Genomic DNA, 14,201 nt, shown 5'->3' on the forward strand with positions numbered 1-14,201 from the left:
TTTCAGAGTGCAGAGACAGCTCTGGTCCCCCAGCAGGCCCGCAGCTGGTGGGGTGAGCAGCAGCTGGCTGGGTGAGCATCAGCTGGCAAGGTGAGCAGCACATGGGGTGGGCATCAGCTGGCGGGGTGAGCAGCAGCTGGCGGGGTGAGCAGCAGCTGGCGGGGTGATCAGCAGCTGGCAGGGTGAGCAGCAGCTGGGCACTGAACAGGAGCTGACAGGCTGAGAAGGAGCTGGCGGGCAGGAGAAGCATCTGGCGGGCTGAGCAGCAGCTGGCGGGCTGAGCAGCAGCTGGCGGGTGGATGCGGCTGTGACAAGTCAGTGCTTCCTCTCAGAGAGTGGAACAAAGGAATGCGCTCCTAGGAAGGCTGTGGAATCACCTTTACCGTCCTAACGACAAGCCCCAGATTCCGTGCTTGCTGGTGAGCAAGGTGGTGGGCAGCCACATGAAGTTCTGGTGCAGCCTCTCTCAGGTGCACGGGGGAGAGTGTGAGCTGAAGTCGATGTGACGGTTTTATTTTGGGGTTCTACCCAGTATTTCAGCTTTGCGGGATTTATCTCATTGCAGCCCTCCAGGAGTGCCCAGAGATGGAAGTGTTAGGGAGGCTTCACGCAGCACATTGCTGCTGACGGTTGGAGACCCGGGGAAGAATTTCTCCCGCACCCACCAGCAGGAAATGGCTACAGAAGAAAGGCCACCTCCTTTCAGTGGATCACGGCACAGCTCCAAAGAGCGAGTCAGACCCACAGAGCAGACACGGACGGAGAAACTGCGGGGCAGTGCGCAAGCCACACAAGATGATCCTGTTTCTGTTTGGTTATCCACAGGAAACAACTGGAGGCATCTGCCCCGAAGTGGTGAAGTGCTTCTGTCTGGGGTGGAGGGGGGGATGATAATTACCACTAATAGCAGCCGCAGGGGCCGACCCCTTCACAGGGCTCAGGGCCTGGTGCTGCCCAGGCTTTACTCACAGCACCACTGATCAGCTCATTATTCTCCCCACACCCTCCGAGGGTGCACCTGTGGCTGTACCAACTCTGCAGGTGAGGCCTGAGGTACAGAGAGGGGCACCGGCCCAGGGCCACCGAGGGTGAGGAGTGCAGCTGGGACTTACACCCAGGCGTTTGGCTCAGGAGTTTGCATTCTGGCAGAGTTCCCTCACATTCTGTACAGTGTATTTCTGTAATGTCTGAATTCTGGACCGTACACAGCTATTATTTTTACAATCAGGAAAACAAAAGAAACAAAAAAGAAAAGCATCTCGGGGCAAGGAGAAATACTCACAGGCCGATCGAAAAGGAATGCTGATTTTGCCCTGGATGCTGCTGATGACGACGACATGGCCTTGTCTCCTCTCGATCATGGAGGGCAGAAGAGCTAAGGAAAGAGGGCTAGGCTTTAGTGGGCCTCCCCCATCAGTGGCTCCAGACACCAAGGAGGCCGATCTTACTGTATTTAGTGAGCAGGGATGGTGTGCCCTGAAAGCCCTGCAGGGTGGGGACATGTGTGCCCCTGGACACTGAGGCCTGCTGCACTCAGCAGACTGCAGGCAGGAGGGAGGGGAGGGGAAGGAGCAGGCTGTGCTGGCCTGACTCCTGGTGCTGTGCAGAGCCTCTCCCCTGACTGCAGTCTGTGCTGGACATGAACACACCCCACTCTGTAGGGTCTAAGACACCAGAAGGGGGGCGTGCAGGCAACACTGTGCAGACAAAGCTGTCATTGAGGAGAACAAGTCTTGATCTGGAGCTATAAAGCAAAGAGAGAAAATGCAAGTAAATTCCAGAAAAGCAAACACCCCAGGCCACTCGTGGTAAAGTAGAGGACAACGTTCAGCAGAAAAGAGTCCAAGTAAAAAAATGGCCGCACATCAGGGCTCTTTTTAACTCAAGATCATTACCTTTAGTTAGAGCAACAGGGCCAAAGTAGTTTGTCTCCATCACTCTCTTGTCCACATCCACGGTGGTGTCCGTGATGGTGCCACGGTAGCTGATCCCAGCATTGTTGACCAGTATGTCTACATGGCCAAAACACTGCAGGATCTCGGCTGTCGCTGCAACAATGGCGCCAGGGTCTGCCAGGTCGAAGGTCACTGCGTACGGCTTGTATGTCTGTGCCTGGTCAAACGCAGCAGACACCAAACTCACCTTCTGGGTGACAGGGGTCCTGGAAGCGGCCACTGGACATGAACGATGCAGGCTGCAGTTAGGGGTTCCTGCTGGCAGTGCCATGCCTGACCTGGGAGCCTTCTCACTGATGAAAAATGCCCAGGCACTCTAAACCACACCCAAGGCTCCCTTAGCTTCACCACCAGACTGAATCCCATAGCGCAGGGCTCGCGCTGGTAAGAGATCATGGATGTGTGCAAAAGTGTCCTGCACCAGCACGGGACTAGCACGGTCCTTATACTCAACCGTGCCCTGCTGAGGGGTGGTGGCCTGCTCAGGACAGGCAGTTCCACCCAATTACTCATGAGAACGGTTTTTACACACCACCTGTGTACTAGGCATTGGGGACACAGGAGAAAGCAAGACAGATGCGGTTGCTGCTCTCCTGAGGCTCGTGGTCTAGCAGGGCAGACAGACTCTCTAACTGTAAAGAACACCATGAAGGACAGATATGAGATAAATGAATTGCTGGGCACTCTGATTTAGATAAGCAGGGTTAGCCAGGTAACGGGGAGATAGTCTTCTCCACGGAAGGAATCTCCCAGTTCCAGTAACTGGTGGTCAGGACTTGAACATGTCATGACCAAGAGGCTTGAGGGTACCTCAGGCTATGGGGCCCAGGCTGCTTTGGGGCCGGGAGCCTCGGGTGTGTCTACCTGTATGGCAGCTGGTACAGACTGTGGGGAGCCAGGAAGCTGGGCAGCAACTCCTTGACCCCTGCGGACAGCACAACCCTGGGCTCACCTTGGTGGCACTAGGAGCAGCAAGTTCTCTGGTGAGCTCCTCCAGGGCCTCCCTGTTCCGACCGCAGAGCACCAGCTTAGCGCCCGCAGCGTGGAAGACTTTGGCACATTCTATAGGAAGAGGAAAAAATGCTGACTGTAAGGACGTGTGTGCCTTCTCCACGGGAAGAGAGGGGAACCTATTGGGCCCAGGACAGGGAAGTGCCCTCGGCTCCTTGTCCTCCTCATGGGTGGACCTTTGGCCTGGAAGTCAGCAGCTCCTGAGCAGCAGCGCAGTCAGTGGGGGCAGAGAACATACTTGAGCCAGGCTCCCCGCCAGCTACTCCTACCCCTGCTGCTGCTGGCTCTGTGACTGGGGGTGTTACAGCTCCTCTTTCTACCTTGCTTTCCTCTTTTGTAAAATGCAGGTACAGATGGTACCTACCTCTGGGGTGACAGGGATTAAGTGAGTTAAATTTTACAGACACTTATTACTGACAGATAAAAATCACAATGGAAGTGTTATTTTTATATTCCTATGCTGCCTTTTTTACATGTTCTAAAAGCTGACCGTTGGTGAAAATTGAAGTGCAAGGGCTTAAAGAGATATTGCCTGTCCTCACCCTGAGGTCTTACTTTGACTTTAACTCATGGTGAGGCACCTCAGAAGAAAGGCCTGGTGATCTATTTCCAAAAAACCAGCCACTGACAACCCTATGGGTTCTACTATGACACATGGGGTCACCCTGAGGCCTAGTTTACCTCAAATGCCAAGGAGGAAGCTGGACTCCTGGGTGGCTGTGCTAGGCAGGAAAGCAGCCAGTGAGCCACCCTGTGATGGACCAAGTGGTTGGAGGCCGAAGGGTGGCAGTGTCTCAGTCACCTCCGGCTCACAGAGGGCTGGGCCTGCCCTTACACAGACAGCCCACCTTCGGGGAAGCTGTGTGGCCAGGTCAGGAGGCAGGAGGTCAAGTTCAGGCAGGGTGTCCTGGTCTGGACAGCCCTTCTGCCACAACAGTGCCAAGATCCCTTGAAGAGTCAGGAGGGAGACAACGGCCCGTGTCTTCAGGATTCAGCCGCTTTCTCCAGAGTTCTCCACTGTTCAGGTGGTCCCTGGTGCAGCCCCTCCTCCAACCTCTCTCCAGCTGTAGTGCTGCCCCAAGGTGGTGCCTCCTGTAGCCCACGGATAGGGCTTTTCAGGGAGATGGCCCCACGTCTGCTCTGAAGGAGAGTGGCTGGTGGTTCACGGCTCAGCCCAACTGACAAGGGGTACACACCAGAGCTGTGGCTGCCACAGCAGGGGGCCCACAGGGCTAGGGTGGGTGGGGGGCCTCAGGCAGCACTGCCCATCTGGCTTAGAATCACCCCCAGGGATTTCTAACCTTGGGTATGCTGGCTTCCCCGCCCTGTCTCGTTACAGCGGATACTTTGGAGGACACAGAGCCAAGTGGGGAGGTGTGCAGGTGCGTGGACAGATTCTGGAAAATGACTGCCTAACCTCTGTGTGAGCTGTGCTTCCTTACAAAGTCAGAAAGGGAAGAAATGAAAGTTTGTGTAGGAAATGACAGAAATAAAAATAGACGGGAGAGAATTCAATTTTCAATTCTTGAAAAAGTGGATACAGGGCGGCAGGACGGTCTAGGGAAAAAGGACACCAGTTCCAAAGGCCCGCTGATCTAGGGCTGTGGTGCTGCCAGTGCTCCTAGTTGTAAATCATGGCAGCCGGATCCAGAACATTCTGTTCCTTTAGTGAGTGGTCCTGCTGTTTTTTAAGGACAAGCTCATGTAGCTTAAATCCACATCTGGAAAGCTGTCTGAACACTTGTCACATAACCCAGCCTTTGGGGCAGATGGCCTGGTAAGCAGTCCCACGGAGGACACCGCAACCCTCTTCAGACTGTTAAGGAACACCAGCACATCTTGGCAGCCATCAGCTGTGGTGTGCGTATTTCAGATGGCTGGCTAAGAACCAGCTCCTAGTTTACCTCGGTGGGTGGCAAAGAGAACGGGACTCTTGTCCCTAAGTTGTTAAGTGGGGCAGAACATAAGCAGAGAGATTTGGAGTAGAGGACATGCCTGGCATAACATACTGTATGTACATTTTTTCAATAACTTCTCCTGTTCTTTTCATAGTTTGGTGTCTGGAAAAGGAAATGTGGGGTCATGAAGAAGACAGTGTCCTTCTCACATGTCCACCTACGGGAGTACCTGCAATTTACCCTTTCCTTCTCAGCTACCTCTCAGATACTCCCCAAGGACTTTGAAAGAACTGCTTCTCTCTGGGATCAAGAGATGCAGCTGCTCACTCCCTATATATAGGAGCTGACTGAGCTCAACGGCCTGGCCAGTGGCACAGGCCTGGGGACAGCTGTCCTGAGATCCAATGACAGGCCTAGGCTCACCTGAGACTACCTGACATCCACAGTGGTGTGCCTACGAACCCATGCCACTGAAAGCCTTCCCTGCACCCTCTCCTCCACTGCCAACCACATTCCATTCACCCCCCCAGACACGGCCCTGTCCACTCTTTTGTGTCCCTGCATAACTGGGCTGCTCCTGCCCCAGTGCCCACCTTCCTTCACCTGGTGTCTCCCACTCAGGTGAGACCTGAGGACTGAGTTCTTGAGTCACAGAGGTGTGGACATGGATCTTAGCTTAGCCCATTCTGGCCAGAAGTCCTAGGACAAGTCATGCCGTCTTTGAATCTTAGCTGTGAAAACTCTGTGAGATAGTGCACATAAAACACATAGTGCCAATCTGGCACATAGAAATATGTCATCTGTTACCAAAATGGCAAAACACTGTGGTCAGTTACTGCCCCTCCCTACCAGACTGTGAAGTCCTCCAGGGAAGGGGCCCTGCCAGCCATCTGTCTGTCCTGGTGTGTGGCACAGAGAGGTAGTGGGCTGTAGGATCACCCCCAAAGACACAGCAGCCAGGTGCTCCGTGACTCAGGGTGCCTCTCAGCCTTCCTGCGTGAGCAGAGCCCCAGTGCAGTGGCAAGCCGGGGGGGGGGGTGTGGGGAGGGGCAGGTTCCACATGACGTGCCTGTGTTCATCTCCACAGTCAACACGAGGTAAGGGGAGAATGGCAGACGCACCCCCAGCACGTGTGGGGGCTTCAGACTGAACTCTGGCCAGGCCCCAGCACACAAGTTTACCGAACTGGAGTTGGCACGATCGAGGACCTGGTCAGGGCGCACCTGAGCCCCACTGAGTCGTCTCCTACCCTGCCAAGGTAGTGCACCAGGGACAGTCACAGCACAGCCTCGGTCCAGGGAAGGGGTGGGGCCAGCGCATGCTAAGGCCAGGCTGCCCGGGTCCAGGAAAAGACACGTCTTGTTTGGCCCCCACAGAGTGAAAAGCACCTGATTAGTCACCGTACTGGAAAACTGGAGCTCTCGCGTGGAAATTCCCGTTTCAACAGTCAGCTGGAGCTGAGCAGGGCACCCCCTAAGAGGGACAGGCCATCTCCAGTGTCACCACCTGCTTTGTCTTTCAACACTGACGCTGAAAGTCAGGGGCCACTGGTCGGTGCACTTAAGCTGTTGCTCTTTTTCAGTCGTGCAGAGAACAGGACACAGAGCCTGTCCCCACATCACCCAGCCTGCTCCACTTACGTGTCCTTCCAGCAGCCACTCTGGGCCCCGGAGCCAGGACACCCTGTGCAGACACCCCACCCAGCAGCAGCTGCCACGGGACCCACCTCTGCCCAGCCCAGAGGTAGCGCCCGTGATGACCACGACAGCGTCCTGCAGGTAGGCCTTCATGTGCATCCTCTGCAGCAGCTTGAAGAGGCTGAAGATGCCCACGCAGCCAACGAGCAGGGGCAGGATGGCCACGGATGTGATCAGGTCCATGGCCTTCGCCTTCAGGAGGCTCCTCCTGGACGAACAAAAGTCAGGCACATCAGTGACAAGACAGGAGCGAGCAGGGAGCCTGCCCATCCTCCTCAGTCCGGTGGAGCCCCCATCTCTGAGTCCACCACCCCCTTCAGGCCAGTGCCCTTGCACGAGTACCCCCAGACAGTCCCGCCAGACTTCACGACGCCCTCAAAGGCACGCAGTGGTCCCAGGACACGCTGGGACCGGGTGCTGCACTTGGTGCTCAGCCCCAACATGAGCGAGCACTACAGGAGGCAGGTGGGGGTCAGTGCTTGCCTGAATCTCCCTCACAGACCCTAAATATTTGTGAAACTAGAAAAAGGGAAAAAAAAAAGGAAAACACACACACCTCATTTCCCACACCCTGCCCTGAGCAGACGCTATGGCAGAGTGGCTATTCCATACGTGACCACCCCAGTATTGCACTGTGGCGGCCCACACATGCACCCCTGGCCACGGGACCTCACAGCGCCCAGAGGGAGGCTGATGCAGGATGGAGCCACTCTCTGCCAAGCTGTGGTGCAGCGCTGAGGCTCCTAACGCAGCCCCTGCCACACACCCCGGCCTGTCTTCAATGAAGAGTCACTGTGAGCTGCAGTCTACTGGAGGAAGTCAGAGGCCACAGGGTGTTTGTGCAATGTGACAGTCAGTTCTTAGGAAACACGTTTTCCCACCACTCCCCTTCCTTTCCTTCGTTACCCACCTAGGCCCCTAGGCCAAACTGACAGCCAGGAGGGGAGACATGGATAAAAGAAGGCCGAGAAGAGCTAGTGAGGCCCCTGTCATATTCCGTAACTCTGAAGGAAATGTTCAATGGGACCACCTGACATGAGACTACCAGACAAAGGTCCATCCAGTCTATCTCCAGGAACACCTTTTCCAGGGAGAGTGCTTGACATTCATCATCAGCTGAAACTAACTATGTGAAACCCTCACCCACCCCACAGCCCATCCCGTCTCCTCAACCCCACCTGTCTAAAGAAAACTGTCCTGCTTCCTTTCCCCATGCATGGCCTCGGTGATGCCACGGGGCCAGGCACTACAGAGCCACCCTGTGTTTCTACCTGTTCCCTAGTCACTGTGGTCCCTGAAGTTCACCCTTGGGCGGTCGTCCTGCGGCCAAGCTGAACCGCCCACTGCAGGAGGCTCTGCTCCTAATCTGAACAGGCAACTTGACTCATTCAGTATTTCATTTTTAACCTACCCTTCCAAATACACGTAGACTCTGGATCAGCACCAGAAATTAACACTCTTGGGCAAACATCTGTAAAAATGAGTCTCCCATCCTGGCTGCTGCCTGCTGGGTGGAGACTCTCTGCTCTCACTGTGCATGGGGCCAAGTCTATACTTGATGGACTAGGCATGAACATGGTTCTCAAGGGCCAACTCTCTGCCCAGCAGGATGCTCGGCAGGGCTTCGGCACTGCAGGAGATGTTCAGATGCCCAGGAAGTGTGCCCTTTGGGGTCCTGCGGCACCACCCTGAGACACAGCAGCTGGGGCAGTGTTCCTGGGGCGAAAGGAATGACGGCCAGTTCTTTGGTATGGCTTCAACAGACAACTGACAGAAAGCATAGGCAGGTCCTGAGGTAACTAGAGCCCACATCTTTCACGTAGTAAACCAAAAGACAGGAAGGTTTCAGCCCAGCAGAATGGCTGTGTGGGCTTGAAGAACTGGTTTCCCACTGTAATTCCAGAGACCAGGGGTGAAACGGCCCTGCCTGGAATGGTGGTGGCGTTGCGGGAGGCGCTCATTGAACGGACTGCAGTATTCAGTCTTGGGGGCTGGTGCCATGGTTGGCTGGGATCCGGAGCTCACACAGCCGAGGATCACTTGGTCCATTAGGTTCGCAGGATGGAAGCTACCCTGTGTGCTTTTCCTTGGGCCCCTGGAGACCAAAGCCCTGCTGGATCAGCCCCATTTCAGACCTGGCCCTGGAGACTGTGGAGGCCAAGCACAGACTGACAGTCCAGTGGTGGCAGGGCTAGGGTTATGAGGGCAACCTTGGGCCAGCTGGGCTGCGTCTGCAGGGCTCAGCCACTCCACTGCCTGCAGAGGTATCCTAACCTCTTTGGTCCTCAGTATCTTCATCTCTAAAGTGACAGCGATATGAGGGACCCACAGGCAGCTCTGTTAGGAGGCGAAGTAAATTAACCCATGTGACATACAGCACAGTCCCTGGCCCAAGGAAGTGCTCAGTAAAGTGAGCTGCAACATGTCCCAGGACTGCCGTGACCCAGAACTCCTGGCCCAGGACTCAGCTTAACAGCAAGCCAGCTTCCCTGGTTTCTGTAAGTGGGTTCTTTCCAAAGAAGGAAACTCATTAAATTTATACATCAATGCAATTTAATTTTTATACCTTCATAAACTCTTTGGTTTAATTAACAAGTAGGCAGAATAAAAACACTTTGTCAGAAGCCAGGATCCCAGGCCTCAATTATGTATCAGGAAATATGGTCACCATAACGATCTAAGAGGTCAGCAAGGCAAGAAGAGAGAATGGACAAGGGCTGGAACGTCCCTCTACCCTCTTCACACCCAGGGAGTACCAGAGTAAAAATAAACGGCCCCAGGGGCTCCCACTGGAGATGGCTGAAGCTCCCAACCAACTGCACTGTCAAGAAACCCAATGAAATCCGAGCAGCAAGCTGATGAGAAGAAAAGGGCAGATGCTACAACTCGACTGGCATACTCTGGGACTGTGGGAACATCTATCAACCTCCTGTCCTGGAGCCTGCTGTGCCTGAGCCTCATGGGGTCTGCTCCCATCCACAACCTGCACTCGTTTGGGCCCAGCATTCTAGAATCTGCCAGCATTCTAGAATCTGAGCGCAAAGGACGCTAAAAACCAGTACCCATCCTCCCTGCTAATACAGGAGCTTTATGCTGGGAAAAGAGAGATTAACGGCCATTCCCGAGCAAGCTGTTAATTCCAGGCAGTCAGGTTCAGCATCAGGACAACTTCCCTAAGCAGCTGAAGCAGGGACTTTCACATTAGCAACACTGACTCTTTCTGGGAGTTTTTCAAATCCTGAAAGCCCCTCCCAACTTGCTGTCTACTCTATGCATGCCTGGGGGGCCTGGACTCCTCCAACCTCAAGACAGTCGTCAAACTCCTTCCTGTTCCATCCTCATCATCCGGACGGTCGAGTGGACTAGAGACTATGACTCGCCCCACAGCCTACTTTTGGTGTCTGGGTGCCCTCTCCCAGTAGACATCTCCATGGTGGAAGAAAGGAGTTGTGTCCTGGCTGGCCAAATTTCCAGCTGAGGACATGCATTTCCCATGTAAATCAAAGTCAAAGGCAGGCTGTCAACCTTAGGGGGCAGTGAGTTTATGTTAACGAGGGAGAACAGCTCAGAAAAGGAGGGTGAGAATGGTTACACAACTAGAATAATATAATCAATGCCACTAAATTGTATGAGTAGAAGCTGCTGAATCGGTGTTGTTTTGCTGTATATACTCCCACAACAACAAAATACATAACATTTTTTAAAAGTATGGGTTTTTTTGACAACGACATTTAAAAAGAACTTCAGTACGTTCATAAATCATGCATCTTACATCACAGTGCTTATTTACTGCTAGTTTCAGATAGATGGCCAAATCATGGACTGGGGAGGCAAGACTGAGGACATGAAAATGGAATGTGGGTCAAGTTGTGTTTAGGATTTCTAGCATTTGGAGAGCAGCCTGCAGAAAGAAGGGGCAGAGTAGGCCCCAGCAGACAGCAGGGCAGGACAGGCCAGGAGAGAAGCGTGCACAGCCCCGCCTGAACAGGCACCAAGGTGAGGGCACACCCTCTGCCAGAGCAGGGAGGCACAGGCCAGGCCAGGTTCTGAAGACACTGGTGCACACAGGGCACATGGCAGGGAGGGCCCCAACCATGACTGCACACTAGTGAGCAGACAGGCTGTCGGAGGAAATGGAGGCACCCAGGGCTTGCACACTCTGGCGCCACTTGCATCTTCACACGTCACAGAGAGCGAGCGTAAAGTAGTAAAGTTCCTTCTAGAGCGCTGTTACTCGGGCCAGCCAGCCACAGTTCACGGATCCTCGCTGTTACTCTGGATTCAGCTGCCCCTTGTCTCTTTGTTTCTTTTAAAGGGCTTCCAGAAGCTCCAGTGAGAAATGAGCCCATGACCAAGGGATCACCTTGCCACCCCTTACACCATCTGTTCCATTCCCCTCTCTCTACTAGCCAAAATTCTACACTGCATTTTTACAGAAGAAATCTGTCCCTAAGATTCCTTCCTTCTCTAAGCAATGAAAAAAATAAGTTGCACAGTCAGTGAAAACAGTTTGTTGGACTCTGCTCAGAAACTGCACAAAGAAACCGTTAACAGCCACATGTGAAAATCAAAGGCACAGATCTGAAAGCCCTCCAAAGTTAAAAAAAATAATAATAATGATTCAGGTCTGTAAGAAGGATTATGCATAAGAAAATCAGGTTAAAGGGCGAGAGGGCGCCAACTGGAGGCAGGACGCAGTCACGCAGCCAGGAGTGGTTAGCTTCCCACAGCACACCCCCCCAAAGCAGGCTGGTATTTTATTTCATAACTGACGACCAGTTCTAACCAGCTAAGCTATGGGAAATCTATTTCAGAAAGTAAAAGGAGAGTAAAGCTGCTCTTTTTTGGTCTCTAGTGTCTGGCTTTGCCTGGAAAGAAAGAATAGCCTACCCTCAGAAGGCAGCTGCTTTGTCAGCAGTGGGTCCTCACGCCGGTGTCTCCTCTGGTCTTCCACCTGGGCAGTGACTTAACTAGAGGCCAGAGGACACTCTGCAGGCCCCCCAAGCACTGGCACCAGCCACGATGGGCAGCTGGTGGTATATTTGGGACGTTGGCCTCAGGGCCCCCAGCTCAAAGGTGTGCAGACTGGCATCAGGAAGGGTGGAACCAAAGGCAGGCAAAGACGGTTGCAGACCGGGCTCCTGAGGGCCTAGCCCCGGAAGGAGAAGTCACGCCAAAGGGAGCTCCAGTCTCCAGGCCGGCACGGAGCACAAGCTTCCAGCAGCCCCAGCCAGTAAGGGCAAGGCGAAAGGTGCCAACAGCCTCAGCCCCTGTCATGTGGCCACAGATGCACGGCACGGAGACCAGCGGAGGCAGAGCGTGGCATCGGAGTTTACAGTTTTTACATCCAGCACTTACTACATCTGCCTAGACACTTCGACATATTAGTTAGAAACAAATTGTGGTTTCTAATGTGTTTTTAAAGTCAGGAGGATGTGGCGTGATCCCATAAACACTTCAGGGGTCTTTGCACCCACTTTCCCAGAAAACACACAAAAGGCCTAGGCCCCCCAAGACACTGGGTGATATACCCACTGCAGCAGGGAAGCGGGAACAGCACTAACGTCAACATCAGTGCCCTGGACTCAAATCCCTCCCTGTCTCTACCTGCTCTCTGCCATAAGGGGTCCTTGTTTCAAAACGGGGGTGACTGCTACGGTGAGAAAACTCATGGGGAGCACTTTGTGGAGGCTGGTCCTGAATGAGCGGGCTGTGGATGTAGACCGCCCTTAAAAGGCAATTAATTCCCAGAGAGGATCTCAGAAGCATACTGAGCCTCCGGCAGTTTTGAGGGCTGTTCAAATTTCAGATATTTATAAAAAGACCACTTGTGTTGCTCTGCATCCACGCCTCCTGTAATGGGGGTCACCTCGGGTCCTAAAGCCACTCACTCACCCACTAACCACTATGATGGAGGACCACCAGCATCGGCTCGGGTGAGGACTGGGGGGTCCGGAGAGAAAAGGAGACTAGGGTTCTGACCTCAGGGAGCTTATAGCTTACAGGGCGACTGACAGCAAATGAGGAAAAATGTAAATTCAATGACTCACTACACAGCGGAAGAAACAATCGCTGTGGCTGGCCTGAAGTGCACACCCTGCAGGAAGCGCTCAAGCTTTGAATCACTAAGTTGCTGGGTGGCCAAATTCTCCACAGCCTGGCCCACGGGCAGGCCAGTCTGTGGCTCCTGATTTTAAAATTATTACCTGAAAAGATTACATGTAACAACATCCAATAAGACAGAAAAGGTGCCAGTGTAAAACAAGGACAAGAACTCCCAGAGGTCAGAAACTTAAGAGTAAAACATCAACTCAATGTAATGTCTGGCCAAGCACAACTACCTCCTGTATCAGCTACAGCGTTAAGGCTTTTCAAATTATTTCCTGAGCCCCTACTGTGCCCAAGGGGCCATTCCAGACATGGCAATGGGAAAGACAAACAATAAATGACAGACAAGTACAGTGTACAGCATATAATATGCTGATAACTGCTAAGGAGAAAAGCAAAACCAAGAGAGGCACAGGGAGTGAAGAGGTGGTCTGTGCATTTGCATAAAATTTACCTCAAGGAAGTGACATATATAGTTGATAGAAACCAGATAAAATTCTGATTCAGTACTTTTTCAATTATGTTCCACCCATTTGAAACATCAGATCCTTCATATTTCAGTCCATCTTTCGGTCTGCCAACAAATATTTACTGAGCAGCCACTAGGGCTGTATCATTAAGCTAGACAGAGACCCTGCTGCCTAGCATTTATAGATTACGGCCATAAACAACAATAACACATACATATTTAATTACCATGTGGCAGGTGCTACAAAGGAGATGAACCAGATGTTATTTTAAGCACAGAGCTAATCTAGTAATTCGTGTGGCTTTTCCTTCCACTAAACTGCCCTGTAACATTTCACGGGATTTTCCCCACTGTCGGTGGTGGGAGGGGAAGAGCTTTGGACTAGGAGAGGGACTGATCTCATTATTACCACTTTACAGCAAGCAGCCTCAGGGAGATTGGCAGCAGGAACTGAAGTACGAGAAAAGCTCATTTTAGTTTCTAAGGTGCTTTTAAAAGTGAACTTGGTATTCCTGAGATAAAGGAGAGTGGTCAGCACAAAGACTCAAGATGTCAAATGTACAGAATTGACACAAACTCAAAGGGTAGATGTTCCCCCCTGCGTCCTGAAACATACCAAAGCCATCTCTTTCAAATTTATCTATAGTCTTTATTTTAGATCAAACTTGTGTTTTAAAAGATATCAAAGATGCTCAGAAAATATTAAATACTAATAATTAGGAGCCTATGATAGAAAACAGTCTTTCACTGCTGAATACTTTGGAACACAGGTGGTAGAAGTAAACCTGGGTCTTTGGGATTTGCTCTTGCCCGCTTGCCCGCCTTGGTAACTCCTGTTCAACCTTTAGAGTCCTGCTTGGGCACCATCTCCTTCCTGATGAATCTGAAGCCACCCCAGCAACCTGGCCTCTATACTTGGACAGAGCTAATCACTTCCTTTTCAGTGCAAACTCTGTACCTTGCCCATGCTTCCATGGTTACACTCATCACAAAGCACCACAATTATTTATTGCATTACTTATTTATACAGCTGTCTCCCTTTCTAGATGGCAATTCTGAGAAT

The 14,201-nt window shown here is 52.5% G+C and overlaps 1 protein-coding gene across 3 annotated transcripts in view; it reads right to left on the reverse strand.

The window, feature by feature from the left end:
- The window catches only part of DHRS7B (dehydrogenase/reductase 7B), a 39,034-nt gene that overhangs the window by 7,329 nt on the left and 17,504 nt on the right, over positions 1 to 14,201 (reverse strand). For all 3 annotated transcript variants that reach the window (XM_049874791.1, XM_049874794.1, XM_049874792.1), the window contains exons 2-5: positions 6,591 to 6,769; positions 2,908 to 3,017; positions 1,896 to 2,112; positions 1,283 to 1,375 (exon numbers count right to left, since the gene is read on the reverse strand). In XM_049874791.1, coding sequence (XP_049730748.1) covers positions 1,283 to 1,375; positions 1,896 to 2,112; positions 2,908 to 3,017; positions 6,591 to 6,769 — 599 coding nt within the window. The remainder of the gene's footprint in view (positions 1 to 1,282; positions 1,376 to 1,895; positions 2,113 to 2,907; positions 3,018 to 6,590; positions 6,770 to 14,201) is intronic.

The sequence above is a fragment of the Elephas maximus genome, chromosome 2 (assembly GCF_024166365.1).
Source record: "Elephas maximus indicus isolate mEleMax1 chromosome 2, mEleMax1 primary haplotype, whole genome shotgun sequence".
Classification (NCBI taxonomy): domain Eukaryota; kingdom Metazoa; phylum Chordata; class Mammalia; order Proboscidea; family Elephantidae; genus Elephas; species Elephas maximus.